Source organism: Sparus aurata, chromosome 2 (assembly GCF_900880675.1).
Source record: "Sparus aurata chromosome 2, fSpaAur1.1, whole genome shotgun sequence".
NCBI classification, from domain to species: Eukaryota; Metazoa; Chordata; class Actinopteri; order Spariformes; family Sparidae; genus Sparus; species Sparus aurata.
The window spans coordinates 31,961,387-31,976,269 of NC_044188.1; the positions used below are offsets into that span (position 1 = coordinate 31,961,387).

The 14,883-nt window shown below is 39.9% G+C and overlaps 1 protein-coding gene across 4 annotated transcripts in view; it reads left to right on the forward strand.

The window, feature by feature from the left end:
* Positions 1–14,883, forward strand: part of sgsm2 (small G protein signaling modulator 2) — a 108,298-nt gene that overhangs the window by 57,232 nt on the left and 36,183 nt on the right. For all 4 annotated transcript variants that reach the window (XR_003981164.1, XM_030393682.1, XM_030393692.1 and 1 more), the window contains exons 3-4: positions 3,051–3,219; positions 13,415–13,582. Coding sequence is in view for 3 of the 4 variants with exons in the window: in XM_030393682.1 (XP_030249542.1) it covers positions 3,051–3,219; positions 13,415–13,582 (337 nt within the window). In the remaining variant the exon portion in view is untranslated. The remainder of the gene's footprint in view (positions 1–3,050; positions 3,220–13,414; positions 13,583–14,883) is intronic.

Consider the following 14,883-nt stretch of genomic DNA (forward strand, 5'->3'; position numbering starts at 1 on the left):
GTGTTATTAAGTGCAGTGCTCAGTGTGATGATAGCTTTGGCATAAAAACTGTTTGTATAAGTCTATTTGTGCATGCTTTGATTTTCCTGCAGTGCCTTCCTGAGAGCAGGGGTCAAGCAGGTGATGGGCAAGATGAGATGGTCTTTCAGGCTGCAGGAAGTCTTCTGTAGGCAGCAAGGGGGGTAGATGTTATCCATTGCAGGTAGACAAATGAGAGCGCTGGGGGACCAATCCTGAATGCCTGCAGCCGGTCCTTAAGGAAGTCCTTAATCCAAAGGCAAATGTTGTCAAAGCCCAGGTGGGACATCTTGGAGATCAGCCTGCTGGGGATGATTGAATTGAATATAGAACTGTAGTCCATAAACAGCAGTGGTGCATATGGCTGTTGGAAGCTGAGGCTGGGGCAGTGATCATGACAGTCTCTGTGCTCTCCAACTCGTGGTGGCCGAAGAAGCGATAAAGCTGTTCTGTCAGTGAGGCGCTGCTGCTGGTGTTCAGGTTGGTGTTTTTATTTTGATCGGTGATATGACAGATGCCTTGCCATGGACTATGAGTGCCTGAGTTTGCTGCTCTCAAGGTTAACAGTTAATGGCCTGGCTGGATGTAAGAACAAGGAGATGTGGTTAAACTGGCCAAGATGTAATTTAAGTCCATGTTTGATGTCACTGTAAACATGGTCAAGTGTGTCTTACCCCTTGTAGGAAACTGTAGATGTTGATAGAGTTTTGGCAGGACAGTCTTTAGGTTTACTAAGGTAAAATCCCCTGCAGGTACAAATACTCTATCTGGGTGGATGCTCTGTTGTTTACTAATGACTGCAAGAAAGTAGCCCAATGCTGTTTTAGTATTTGCATTTGAAGGTATGTATACTGCAGTGATAATGACAACCACAAATGAATGAAATCTCGTGGCATGAAAATAACGTAACTCTGTGTGTGTGTATGCAAGCACACAGCTTAGGTGTGCTCCGGTTCCCAATGAAATGGATATCTGTATCTGCATGAAATCAATTCTCATCAGAAAAAATAAGATATACATTTGACAATGTGCATTGCACTGTTTCTATTTGAAAAGAAGTAACTGTTGATTTTGCCCATAGGGCTGTAGTAGTTCGCATAGCAATTACAGACCTGAAAGACACGTCTTGGACTTGATCCAGAAGACTTAAAAATAGCTCTGAAATGTGGTTCCTTCGTCTTGTGCACATAATGTATAGATGTAAGTAAAGTTAGTTTTTTCTTCCTTTTAGAAATATAATTTATCTATGTTATGTTTTTGTTCTTGTCACTCATATAATGCAGATGTCCTCTTAGAGCTCCTTCTTAGCCTCGCCATATCATTCTGTTGCTACTTTTACAACCCAGCGTTTTTCTCGCAATTAATGCCAATTAACCTCACAGCGATCATTAAAATGTACATGATCCTATCATTTTCAGTAATGAATGGACAACACAAGTGCCCACAGTGTAAAGGGCACACTCAGGGAACAGCTACACACAGGTTACTTCCTCCAACCCTCTCAATATTTAAAGGTATGTTGTCTCACTTCTGAAAATGACAAATAATGACACATTATTTTTGTTATGGTCAGCTCATTTGCACAGAACTTTTGTGCAGGAGAAGATATTGTAGCTTGACCAACTGAACACGAAATCTACAGACAAAATCTGAAGTGCAGGACTTTGGAGTGGTCTCAGTGGGAACCTCCCCCAACAAGCCATGAAGACTGTTTGTTAGATGGTCTGTGCATCTGTTGATCACACACAATATATCACTGTCCTCAGCCTATGCGCTCACATTCCAAAGAAGATATAAACCATGTCCCAAGGAACAGTTATGGGCTGTGAGGCCACACTTTGTGTTGCAGGATCATGTGTCACACACTGCCCCAGAAAGACACCTTACTCAAGGAGCTCCTTGAAGAGCTGTATCAGCCAAGCCATTCAGCCATGCAGGAAGTCAGCCAACCCCTTGGAGAAATAATTGAGGCTGAAAACCCTTTGGGCCCAAAATTTAGAAGCCCTTGAATGGTGAACCATCCTGGATATGTACATCATATAGGCCCTTTTTATCTACTAATCCTTGCCTTTTTCTGTTGTGCTGACCAGACGTGCCAGATGGTTTGTTACACAGAACTGTCTTGGAAGTTGGCTGCTAGAAACTGTTAGAACTGCTAGAAAAATGCTGAGTACTTTCAAAACATATGTGGCAGGTGATTGAACCATCTGTCTATCACAAGCCCTTTTCACACAGAGACTCCACATTATCGCTGCAACGGAGGCTTAAAGCGGCTCTAGAGTGTCATTTCATACAGCATGTGGCACTGCGAAACCAAAAAAGGTGTGACGGTACACACAACATAACATCCGTGTGTTTTTTCTTACGTGTTTCCCCGGTGTCCACCAATCTAAACATGTATCTGCAGACTATTTATAATCATATGGATGCTGTTACTGTGCGTTGTGATTGAGATTCTGACCCACCATGCATCGTGGAAAGTGACAAAGTTAAATTTTTTGCTCTAAATTACATAATCACTATCAGTAAACAGGACGCTGTCTGACTCTCACTCGCAGGGAGGGACGCTGTTTTCTGGGGGAAAGTTCACTGAAGTCTCGGTCAGGAGGGAAAACATCTTTTCTATTAAGAAAAGCTTTCAGTGCCATTCTATGCTCTTCTTTCAATGAAATATGCTCACATATACATTTAGTTGATGTTATAGCAGCATCTGCTAACCTCATTGCTAACCTCGCCATCGTTGTTTTCTTAAAAAAACTGTTGCTTCTCTCACTGGCCTTCACACCTAAACCACGCCCACTATGGTAAACTGAAGATTCCCTTCTCACAGTTCCTTTGCGGATGAGCACAGTGAATGTTACAGACGTATATATTTTATTCTACTGTCCTCCATCTTTACGCTAACTTAATGCTAACAAACTGTCATTCAGGCTGCCTTCCTCATGTTGGGCATTTCTTTCCATGTCCCTTCCCTGCTTTCTTCTCTTGTATGTATTATCATTCCTGACTTTTGTCCTCATCTCTCTCTCCAGCTGCCATCGAGGCCTGCCTGAGTCACCTGCTGAAGAGACGGGCAGCTGGTTTTCTCCGCAGTGACAAGATCGCCGCCCTATTTACCAAAGTCGGCAAGGTCTATGACACAGCCGCCGATGTTTGCCGCAAAGTGCAAGAGCAGCTCCAGCAGCAGGCGGATCTCACGAGGTTGGAGTTCTTCCCCTCTGACTAAGTTTTTACTTTCTCACTAACTGTGCCTATTGAACAGTGAATAAGCATTCATTAGTTAGATATCGTTTAAGAAACAGTTTTGATTTCACATTTAAGTTTCAGTGTTTCAGAGTGTTCTCCCAGTGGACCATATACCACTATCAGACTTTAATTTGTGAAATTGAGTGACTCTGCCGTCTTAATTAGAGAGAAATTAAGGCACTCTTCTCCATTACAGCCCACTTTGTGATGGAGGATAATAAGACTCTGTAACTTTAATGATGCACCAGAACGTTGACTTATTAACATCAGCTGCAATAAATGTACCATAAGAAGCAGTTGTGTATGAGTAGACAGAATAACAGACACCCTGAATTTTTTATTTAAGGGTTTGTTTGTTTTTTTACTTAAATTTGTATTAGTTTTCCAAAGAACATAGAAAGGAAACAGCTGATTATACTGACACATACTTGCTTGTCTAAACAAACATCTATACAAGCTGCAAAAAAAGCAATAACCAATAAAAATCAAAATGACAGAATGAAAATCAAAAACAGAATAGAAAATCAAAGAGGAAAGATAAGATTCTATGTGTTGCATAATGAAATGAGCACATAAGGACAAACCTGAATGCCGTTTGAGCTGTCTAACATGGGCTGCGTGTGTGTCATCAGCAGTATGTCTCAGAATCCAGGGTATTCAATGAACAATATCTATTATGACCTTCCACATCTGTTGTTCTTCATTGTAAACTTCAGAAAGATTTGTGGCAGCTCCCTCCATGTAAATCGTCTCTAGGAAAGTTTGCATCCACAGTTCCTCTTTTAGTTGATCTACGTCCTTCCAGTTTGTTGCTATCAGTTATTTTAGCTGTCATGCCCAAAAAGCATCTATTCTTGAGTATGATTTGTGTGTATTTTAATACAAAGTGTAACTCCTAGCATCTGGATTTATTAAGTTCCACACATCTGAGAGTCCAGAATATTATTAAGAGCATGTAATTTTGGATTTGGAAGAGCACTAAAATCACCTGCCATATAATGGGTGTACTCACGTATTTTCAATTAACAGTATTTATTCCATTGAAGAAAGGTGTAGAATTTATATTTGGGCCATTAAGATTTCAATAACTATAGGTTCATTGTAAAGTACAACATCAACAATAACATAGCATAGTTAAAAAATGCAGACATTATGACTTATTACAGCAGGGAAAGAACAGGTGTAAATAAAAACGCGTACTGTTTTTGAATGTGTTATCTTGCATCTCTTGCAACACACGCACAACTTTATTTGTCCAGTCCAACAAGTATTTTCTGTTACAGAAGGACTCCCAGCCTTTTTTGCTAAATAAATGAAAGAAGGTGCAGTTTTTGAAAGGGGGCATTCACCAGTGTTGTGAGTCCCTGTGAAACGGCTCTGCTTATCTCATGACTGAATACCTCAGCAGTTCTTGTCGTTTTAGTTTTCCGGTTTTCATGGGGGCTGCATTGGTATATCATCCATGCAACAGCAAGTTGCAAGTTAGCCATGTGTTAACATACGCTTTCTGGGGCCCAATTAACATATAATTATATGAGGTTTGTAACATAGCATGGATACCTACCAGGATCTAATAGGTTCGGGTTTGGACAAAAATTTAGAGATGGTGTCCTTGCTTGGGGTTGCGTTCAGTCACACCATAGATTTATTCATTATATTCATGTGTATAGAACAATGCCATTTCACTGTAATATCCACGGTATGTGTCTGTAATCAGGGTAAACCGGCAAGCCGTAACCATGGTAACAGCGTGACCTTAAAATTGTCATTTACAGCAAAACTGACAACTTCACTACTTTTCATCACTCTCTGCTGTTAGCTTTATCTCTCACACACTCAGCCACACACTCACTATGGCTATACCATTTTTATTGTTATTTTTCGCTGTTTCATCAATGTTACAGAAGCAACTGTAGAAAGTAACTCAAAATCACTAATGCTGATTGATATTCTAAAAATGTATCTCCAACTGTGAAAAAGCTGGACAAGTCAGCACGGAATTTCAGAGAGTCGTTGCAATTGAGATGACACACCGTCTCACAGGTCATTATCTCCATGTGAAACACACAACAGCTACAGATTCACTCCATCACCTGCAGACACAATCTCTGGTCAGCTGAGTGTTTACTAAAGCTGAGCGATCTGTGTACACACTGTGATAAGCCTCAGGACTGTTTCTGTGTGTGTGTGTGTGTGTGTGTGTGTGTGTGTGTGTGTGTGTGTGTGTGTGTCTGTGTGTGTGTGTACGAGATTGGTTGGTGTGTACTGTATTCTTACGTGTTTGCATATGTATTTCTGCGTGTATGTGTATACACGCTGAGTATGATAAACTGCTTTATCTGCAGGCACTTAGGCACTGGCTGAGCTGTTTGCGAGCCCATTAATCGTCCATTAGTCTGAGCCACATGGCTACCACATGTCTCTCCAGGGCTGCAGACAGAGGTATCCAAATGGAGGAGAGAAAGCTTTGGGCAACAAGCACACACACATACACACACCTCCATGTCTGCATAGATGATGCCCAAAACAATAAAACACAGGCAGAATGTGCAGCGAGACGTCATGGCAACATGGCTGCGTTATGCGATGTAAATCAGCAGAGTTAAATGTGTCTGGGTACGCTGGGCCCTCAGCTCTCTGTCTTCATATCAGCCGCTGTCTCTCGTTCTTCTGTCACATCTCATTGGCCTTTATTTCCCCAGACAAAGCGCACACAACATTAAAGCTTATTATTCTGTATGGATCTGGTCTGCACAAGTCAAAGCCCTCCACCAGAATGCCAACATGCAGTCATGCACACTCACACAGGCATGTTCCCACCCTCCCCCCTCTCCCTGTCATCCCACCTCAGGGTTCCATCTCTCATGTACCCTGGTTACCATGGCAATGTGGTTTGCGAAAGAGGCAGAGAGCATGATGGGTAACAAGAGAGAGTGAGGGAGAGAATATGAGCAGACATCAACAGTGGAATAAAGAGTAACAAGTGGATGGTAAATACAGCTACTGTGTGTGTGTGTGTGTGTGTGTGTGTGTGTGTGTGTGTGTGTGTGTGTGTGTGTGTGTGCAGTGAAGAGGATATATTTTAGTTTCTGTTTGCCAGAGGCTGCCAGTGGACACCCTGCCATGACTCCTTGTCTCTTTGTGATAAATTTATAAGATCTCTTGTGTATCTCCTTTTTTTCACCCAAACAGACGGTGAGCAAGTGTTAAATTAACAACACACCAGCCTGTCCTCCTCTCCCTAGTTTTCTTCAAGACACATGGGATAGAGCAAAGCTGGCATATATCTGCATTCATTTCCTATCCTGCATGTCTAGCTCTTATACATATTAAAGGATAATAACACTTTTTTACACTTGGGGTCATATAGTCATAGTTGGATTTGAGTCTCTGGTGTGACGATATCCCCAAAGCTAAGTCAAAAAACATGAAGTAATATTCATATGATCATGTGGTTTGCCAGAAAAGAAGTTTGTTTGGTAGTGTTTTTCAATCCTGCAGTCAAAACAACGGAGACAGGGGAAAACATAACTTCCTTGGCTAGAGTAATTAAAAATGAAAATGAAATTTGTTATTTGGCTGATGCTGTTAGTTAATCAACTAAAAATGTATCAGCTTCAACTATTTCTGTCATTTATTACTGTTATGGTCATTGTCAAATATGAGGATTTGATACTCCTATCATACTCAGTATGATAGTAAACTGAATATCTCTGGGTTTGAGATATATTAAATAGATCACCTTGTTATGTTGGGTAATTATAATAGGCACTATTTTAGTTTTGATTTTTCTTTCTTTAATAAAACAATTATTTGATTAATAAAGAAATTGTTAGTTATTCGTCAGCCGCCCTATGTTATCGTCTTCAAGGTATTGCACTCTACCCACTTCATTACCTGATATTTCTCCAGAAGGACAGTTGTTGACAGCTGACACGGCTGGTGACAGAACCACACAAGGAATTTGAGGGAAAATGCATCCCTTACAGTATAAACAACTTGTTAAGTTTTTGCAAAAATGACCCTGTGATCATCTCAGTGCCCCACACAGAGTCTCCCCATAGAAAGGCCTCATGGTTCAACTTTCACCCACTTGATACAGTAATATTTTGTGTGTGCTCCCTTTCAATTTTCCTCTTAATAGCGCTTTAGACAATCTGAACAAACCTTTGGCTAGTTTACAACCTGTCTACTTGTCTGGCCATGCTGGACTTTTTTGTAACAATGTTTTTTTGTGTTCCCAGATCTTTGCAGTTACTTTGGTAACTAAATGTTTTCATAACTGATAGAAAAACTGGCAAAGTGTATTGTTTTTTTTTGTTTTTATTTCAAAATCACAGAACAGGTCAATGATGATGGTACACCACCTACAATATAACTGGGTGACACAGCATCCCCAGCATTTTGTTTAAAAAGCCAGTAGCTGATGGAAGAAAAGACCTTATGTATCTATGTGTGTCACCTCTGGGAGTTAAAACCTTCACCCTAATGGAGGCAAATGAATCCATAAAGGATGCTGAAGTCCAATAAGTTTAACTGAGCTTTCTGTGTGACTCTGACATACTACAAATCAATAACTTTATGGCACACATTTATTCATTTTCTGAGAAACAAGTACGCTTTGGCCATCAGGCTATATCTTAGTTTATTTCCACATGGAGGCTAATTGGATTTAAGGCAACAGTAAACTTCAGATTAAGTATTTATCATCAAATCATCAAACAGCTCATTCTTTTTAAGCATCCCAAACTTGTTTTACCTTATACACACTGTACTCCAGACACTGTAATATGCAGTATCTTTGTTTATATGCTCAATCGGATCAAATACATTAGTAACTGTCCATCTACCATCATAGCTGTTTAAATCCTCTTCACAGTAAATGTCAGCCCCCCCCCCCCCCCCCCAATGAACACATGTAAGAAATCATCACGCCTGTAGAAGAACTGAAAATCACATCATGCAAATCCAGCAGCCTAATACATCACCCTGACATATTCAATATTCATCTGTCACCTCAAAATGCAATCTGGTTTTAATCATTGTAATCAATGCAGTTAGCTACATGTTGACATTTGTTGACATTTTGAATTTATAGGGCAATGGCAGTGCAGCGTGGAGGAGGAGAGACAGCAGGGGATGTTTGTTACAGCAGATTTACGTAAACCTTCTATCGGTCACAGAAATCATATCATATACTTCTGTGAGCAGACGCATCCGGGCAACACATCATCACAGAATACATTATTTTGTTCAATGAGCTGTATCCTTGAATGATGTGTGCATGGTGTTGTAATGGTACATTCACATTTGTTTTATCAAACCTCAAAGGTTAATCCAAATACTGATCCATAGAAGCAGCATTAACCAAAAGTGATCATGAAGAGTGTATATTTCTGTGGAAAATCAGCCTTTTTATCTGCAAGCCTCATTTTATTATAGTAATGTATTCACTGTGCTCTTTAAGCTAGGAACAGCAGCTCCCTCTGTCTTGTCATTGCAGGCATCAATTATATACATTTGAGATTATCCGTCTCATGTTTATAGCAAGCATAAACTCAGGTCCTGGTTCCCTGTTTGACTTTGTTTATGCATTAGGCTGACTCTGCCTCTGTCATCTGGATTACAAAGGCACTCTGTGGAGAGGAGCACAAGTTATGTTTATATTCAGTCTTTCTTAACAAAACACATAACGAGGTTTTACAAATGTGTTGAATGGAATTCTTTTTTTTTTTAATAGTTTGAAGCATGCATTGTCTATAGAGTACTGCAGGAATGAACCCTGAAACCCGGAAATAAGTTAGCATTTTTGCAGCGCCGGCGTGGTTTTCCGTATTGTTCCACGTCATAAAATATATCAGTAAACACCCCACATTTTAGATTTAAAGACAAACAAGAACAAGTGGCTAAATGAGACAATAGAGGTTGTTTGAGACATTAAAGGTCATCACTCCAAATGCAGAGACTCATCCACTCACTAGTGGACTTAACTATTTTTGCTCTACATTTATAACTTGTATGGAAACATGTGTATAGTATAGTTTAGTAAAAACAAATGAAGTGGTCTTAATTATTTGAAGATTATCTTGGTGAACTAAACATGTAAGTATCACAATCTTGTGCTTTCCACAGAGCTTATTTTCTGCAATAATCCAAAGTACAACGTACAAGCGATGTGAAACAGGGCCTCTCATGTGTGCCTGTGTGTATGTTATGTACTCTATGTAAGCAGCACTCTAATGCCAATATTCTATTAGTATGTAGCCTTCTTTCCCACAGAGTGGTGGCACCAGCCCTGCTCTGCTTTAAACAAGACAAAAAGTCAGAAGCTGGTACTTGGTTCAGTACGCTCGTTAATCTTTTCAGTCCCAGACCAATGTGTTTTTGAAATTCCATTTACATCTGTGCATCATCTGTTTATTTCATTATTTAATTCAATCTGGAAATGAAATAAAGGGTAACAATATTGGTTTTTGTACGACTCAGACCCTTTTTGTTTTGTTTTTCCAGATTGAATGACATTATTGAATGAAAGAAAGATACACAGACTCATTCATCTGCCTCTGAAGTTCTCTTCTAAGCTTCAAATATGGATGTTTTGTGCCTCTGCTTTTTCCAGATAACCAGGACCATCTTATAATGAAGAAACATTTGGTGTTGAATTCAAATTTTAAAAGATTATAGTGTGTAGAAATATTATTTAAGCTTATCTAAGTCTGACCTGAAACATCAGGTGCGAGATGGAAGTATTTCAATTCTGAAGGCACATAGGTTAGCTAATTACAGAACAGTCATCCAACTAATCAGTTAAAGTATACATACTCATAACAGCATTTTAAACAATGAATAACATAAACACAAATGGCTGAATGATCCAGTGAGACAAGTAGCTCTTACTTCAGTCAACCTATGTCACCCATCTGCCTGACTTTACAGGGGTCCAGAGTCTGTTATTTACAATGTCACCATAAACAATGAATAACTAAGGTGAAAACATACAGTACTAATAGTGAACACTTTATAACCCTGACACAGAATGACAACTGGATCACCATAGCAACACGGAGTGGTTACAACAGATATCACAGCTCCTTTTGCTCATAAGGAGCTTGTTCTGTAGATACATGGATACACAGGTTGGTTTAAATGGAAGCCTCATTCAACAATAGGCTGAATGAAAACATGCTGAGGATTCTGTTCTTGAAGTTCATTCTTTATTTTGCAAACAGCAGCTGACAAAACAATATCCACTCACTCACAACCCAATGGGCTAGTGAAGACTGTGTGAAGGGTTGGAATCGCTAACATTTTAGCAACCCTTTGTTCATTTCAAACAGGGGGGAGCTGGAGCACCCTCTGGCCCCCACATCACCAACCAACACATACTTTATCCAACCCTATAGCTGTAACCCATGTGTGGAAATGACAGATGCTTAGAGATTGATAAGAGTATGGTATGCTAGTAAGTGCCAAACTAATTATAATGATTAATGAATTCAAACTTCCTTCTTTTCCTCTCACCACTCTCTGCTGTTAAATGATGTCAATTGTGTTTCTGAACACAGCCAACCTTGCATTTCCACCTGCACCTTCACTGGTCCGTCTCATCTTCGCCTTCATTCGTTTATGTCTTATCTTTAGTTCAGTTCTTTGTTTTGTTCCTGTCTGCTCTTGTCAGTAGTTTGTCTTTATTGTTGTGGCCCTGATTTTCTGTACTCTTACAAATACAAAATCAAATTCTCTTATGCTTTACCTTAATCAAAATGATTTATTTCCCCAAACTTAAAATGTGTGGCTTTTGGTTATGGTTTATTATACAAATTGGTAAAGTAATGTTTTGATAAACATTGTTGGATGAAAGATTAACAGTAGTTTGCATTAGTTGTATTGTATCACTATATTAATATGAATATTTGAGCAACAACTTCCCCTACACCCATGAACACAGAAATACTATGGGAATGTTATTGGGATTGTAAAAGTATCAGTGTGTCTCTGTGATCCTCTCGCTCTACACACTGCTGCTTGTCACTTTGCTTTGACCATGATCTCTAAATACTACAGGTAACCTTTTTCAGGGTTGATACTAATGATTAGAAATGTAGGAGACTGAAAACCGATATGTAGCACTTACATTCAGTTGCATTAGAAATGAAGATCTTTGTGTCAAAATGTCCAAACAACTGCAGATCAAATAAACATAAGAACAAAGTGTAGTTTTCAAGTGCTTTATATGAGTATTTCCATTTTCTGCTACCTTATGCTTCCTCTCCGCTACATTTATTTGATACATTGAGTAACTTGTTACTCCAGATTCAGATTATTCACTGTGAATAGGCTATTCATTTTCACATGTGGACGGGACATTGTGTGAGAGGAGGTTGTATCAGAGCCAAAGTAGTACCTTTTTAAATTAGTTTATTTTATCGCTAATCTGACAGAAAAATCACAGATACCGATAACAGACAATGCTGACTATCCGCCCGATAATTGTCCGGGGCCAATAATTGGACTACCCCTACTACATACTACTGTAGTATGATATAGGCAACAATGTATTATTAAAATTAGTATATACGGTATTTAGTTTGGAGAGTATAATGGATCCAAGGCAAAGCTGACAGGAGGGTGGAACTGAGAGAAAATTGTGCAATTATGAATTCATCTGCCGCTTCAGCACCACAGACAGCACCAAGCATCTACATCATCAACACACAGCACCTTCCAACTTCTAACTCCAGCCAGATAGAGGATCAATGACTAAAGCAGAGTAGACTTACAAATTTAACTCAACAACGGGGATGGCAGCATCAATATATAGCTTAAGGTGAAAGCTGAATTTCTTCATGACACTGCACCACACTGCAGGTTTTATTTAGAGCAGGACCCCATCTCTTTTGCATTCTGTCTTATCTCTGACATCATCCTGATACTCCTCTCCCCTCCCCTCATGTACTGTCACTGCACACAAACACACACACACACACACTTGTAAAATGGTAGGGGACTGCAAAAATCGTGACTTAGCGAAATACCCTATTCACACAAACGCACACACACACACACTTCGGGGGATCGCTAACATCGTGACTGTGGCAGCCCCCCTAAGCACAGACGCACAAGCACACACTCATTAGCTTGTGGAAGTGGGCGTGTGTGAGTGGTTTTGTCTGATTTCTGTCGAGATCAAACTCAGTCTGGGATGAAAGTGCTCCTCTCTACTGACTGACGTTGTGTATCTGCTTCCATATTCGTGAAATACATGAATTCATTGAAAATAGAATCGCCCCTTTTGTCTGACATAGAACATAGATTTATTGGAAAGCAACCAGTGATCAGCTGTTAGATATAATGATTGGTAATTAACCATAGAATGTAACAACTAATTTTGCTGTTAAACGCTGCCTCCTGATGGTCAAATATATTAACCTTCAAATTTCTTACTTGTATGAATTATTTTACACAAGTCAATGTACAACTTCAGGTTGTTGTATGTTTTTGTTTCCAGCTCCAGTCCGTTGACTATTAGTCTCATTCTGTTCTTACTTCATTAGCAGTACATTGAACAAATCTGTATTTCTGAGCCTCAGAAAGCTGCACAGCGCATACTTGCACTAGGCAACAGCAAACCTAATTGACTTTGACAGAGAAAATGTTTTACATCAGAATTGCTTTACTTAAACACAATGTAACCTGTGCAATCTGCTGTAGTGTTATTTGTGGTTACTGTTAAGGTGTGTCTGTGTATTTCAAGCTTTTGGAAAAGATTTAGAAAGCCTCTCTTTATCTTCAATACAATACTGACAATAACAGAGACTAACCAGCCAGCCACAGCTCATCACAGTCTAACACTCACACACTGTGTAGCACTGTAAACACCAACACTTCCCCGTTGCTCTGAGCTCCCAATCCAGACCACGGCTAACTGACCAGCTAATGCCAGCTGCAGTTAGCGGTTACTCTGGTGATATGCTGGCCCCTATTTGTTTGGAGTATAAAATCGACAGGTGGCCATTTCTTACATATTGCACCTTTAACATTCATGCCAGTATCAGACTCAAAAGTCTTATGTCCACCAGGCTGCAAAGACAAACATGACCTCTTCTCTGTAGAAGCAGTCATTAATAATATTGTGCTTTGTGTCCTGCAGGAGAACCCAGAGCATGGGCCATGAACCTCTGAGGAGACAGGGCTCCTCCACCACCAGCCGCCCCCCTCAGCCCCTTTCTGCCCAGGCCATCAAACACATCTGGGTCCGGACAGCTCTCTTCGAGAAAGTTCTGGACAAGATAGTGCAGTACATTGTGGACAACTCTAGGTAATTAGTTTTTTTTTCTCTCCCTGGTGATGCACAACAGTGACTCACAAGCACACCACTCCAGGCTTTGTTGTAGCTGAGTGATGAGCAGTACCTCTTTAGTGTTCCATTTGGCTTCTGTGTTCGCTCTTTTCTTGCTTTGTTCTGTGTTTCTTTCTCAATCACCATTTGCCTCAACAAGCTGACCACACATTCGCTTCCACGACTACTTCACTGATCAAAGCCTCAAACATGAAGTGGAGCAGAGAGGTTCACATACATCTGACAATGTGAATCACACTGTTTACATGTAGAAAAATACAGCTTGACACTTGAGAAGTGTTTTGTGAAGTTACAATTTTATTGCTCTTGTTGAGAACTTGCTGACCGATGACTGCAGAATAGTTCATCTAATTTGATTCAAGTGACCAGGGTAAATATCAAGTTTTGTGTTTAACACATGGGAAATTCGTAATAGGCACTCAGTTCATACAAACAGTAGCCTCAGTAGACCTACGGCCTGCACTATGAAGCAGGAAAGCACCTGGCCTCACTGAGCCTCATCATCTGTGATCCTTAACAAGTAATATCATGAAGCTGTTCATCAACTGGCTCCGTTAACTCTGGGTTTGCCTATTCTGCTATCGGCGCATTCATGTGAAAGAGGATGAATTCTTGGTTGAATGCCTGTCACATGAGCGCTATCAGAAGCAGTAGAAGATTCCTTAAAATAAATTGAGATGAAGTGGTGCTATCCAAAGGGAAATCACTGTGGCAGAAAAAAAAGGGGTTTAAAATGATATGAGATATAAACAGAACTATGATAGATGTGCTGTACATGTAAATATATCTGTAAACCTACACATAAGGCACGGCACACTTGTAAAATACACAGGCGATAATATTTGCCTCACCTTCATTTTCAATCTACTCAAGTGCAGGGGCAAATAAAACATTTGCATCTGATGGCAAAGAAAGTTCACATCTTGGTTTTGCAGGGAGTTCAAAATTGGTAAACTGGCGAAGTTGCAGCCCTGTGTGCATTCAATCGTGTGCAGCCACGAAAGGAATGTGTCAGATGTTAGTGCTTTTTGTCACATGATAGATACACTATCATGAATCAAAAAAGTCCTGCAACACACGTTACACATGCAAAGCAGAAGGACAACTACAGATAGTTTTTTCTTTTTTTATTATCATTAAAGGCAACAGTTGACTTTAAATTTCTGATTAGCGTCTCATTTGTCCAAGGAGATTTAGTAGTGTTATCCACAGGTGCAGTAATATAATAAGAGTGTAAAAGCACCTAAACAGGCAGGAGG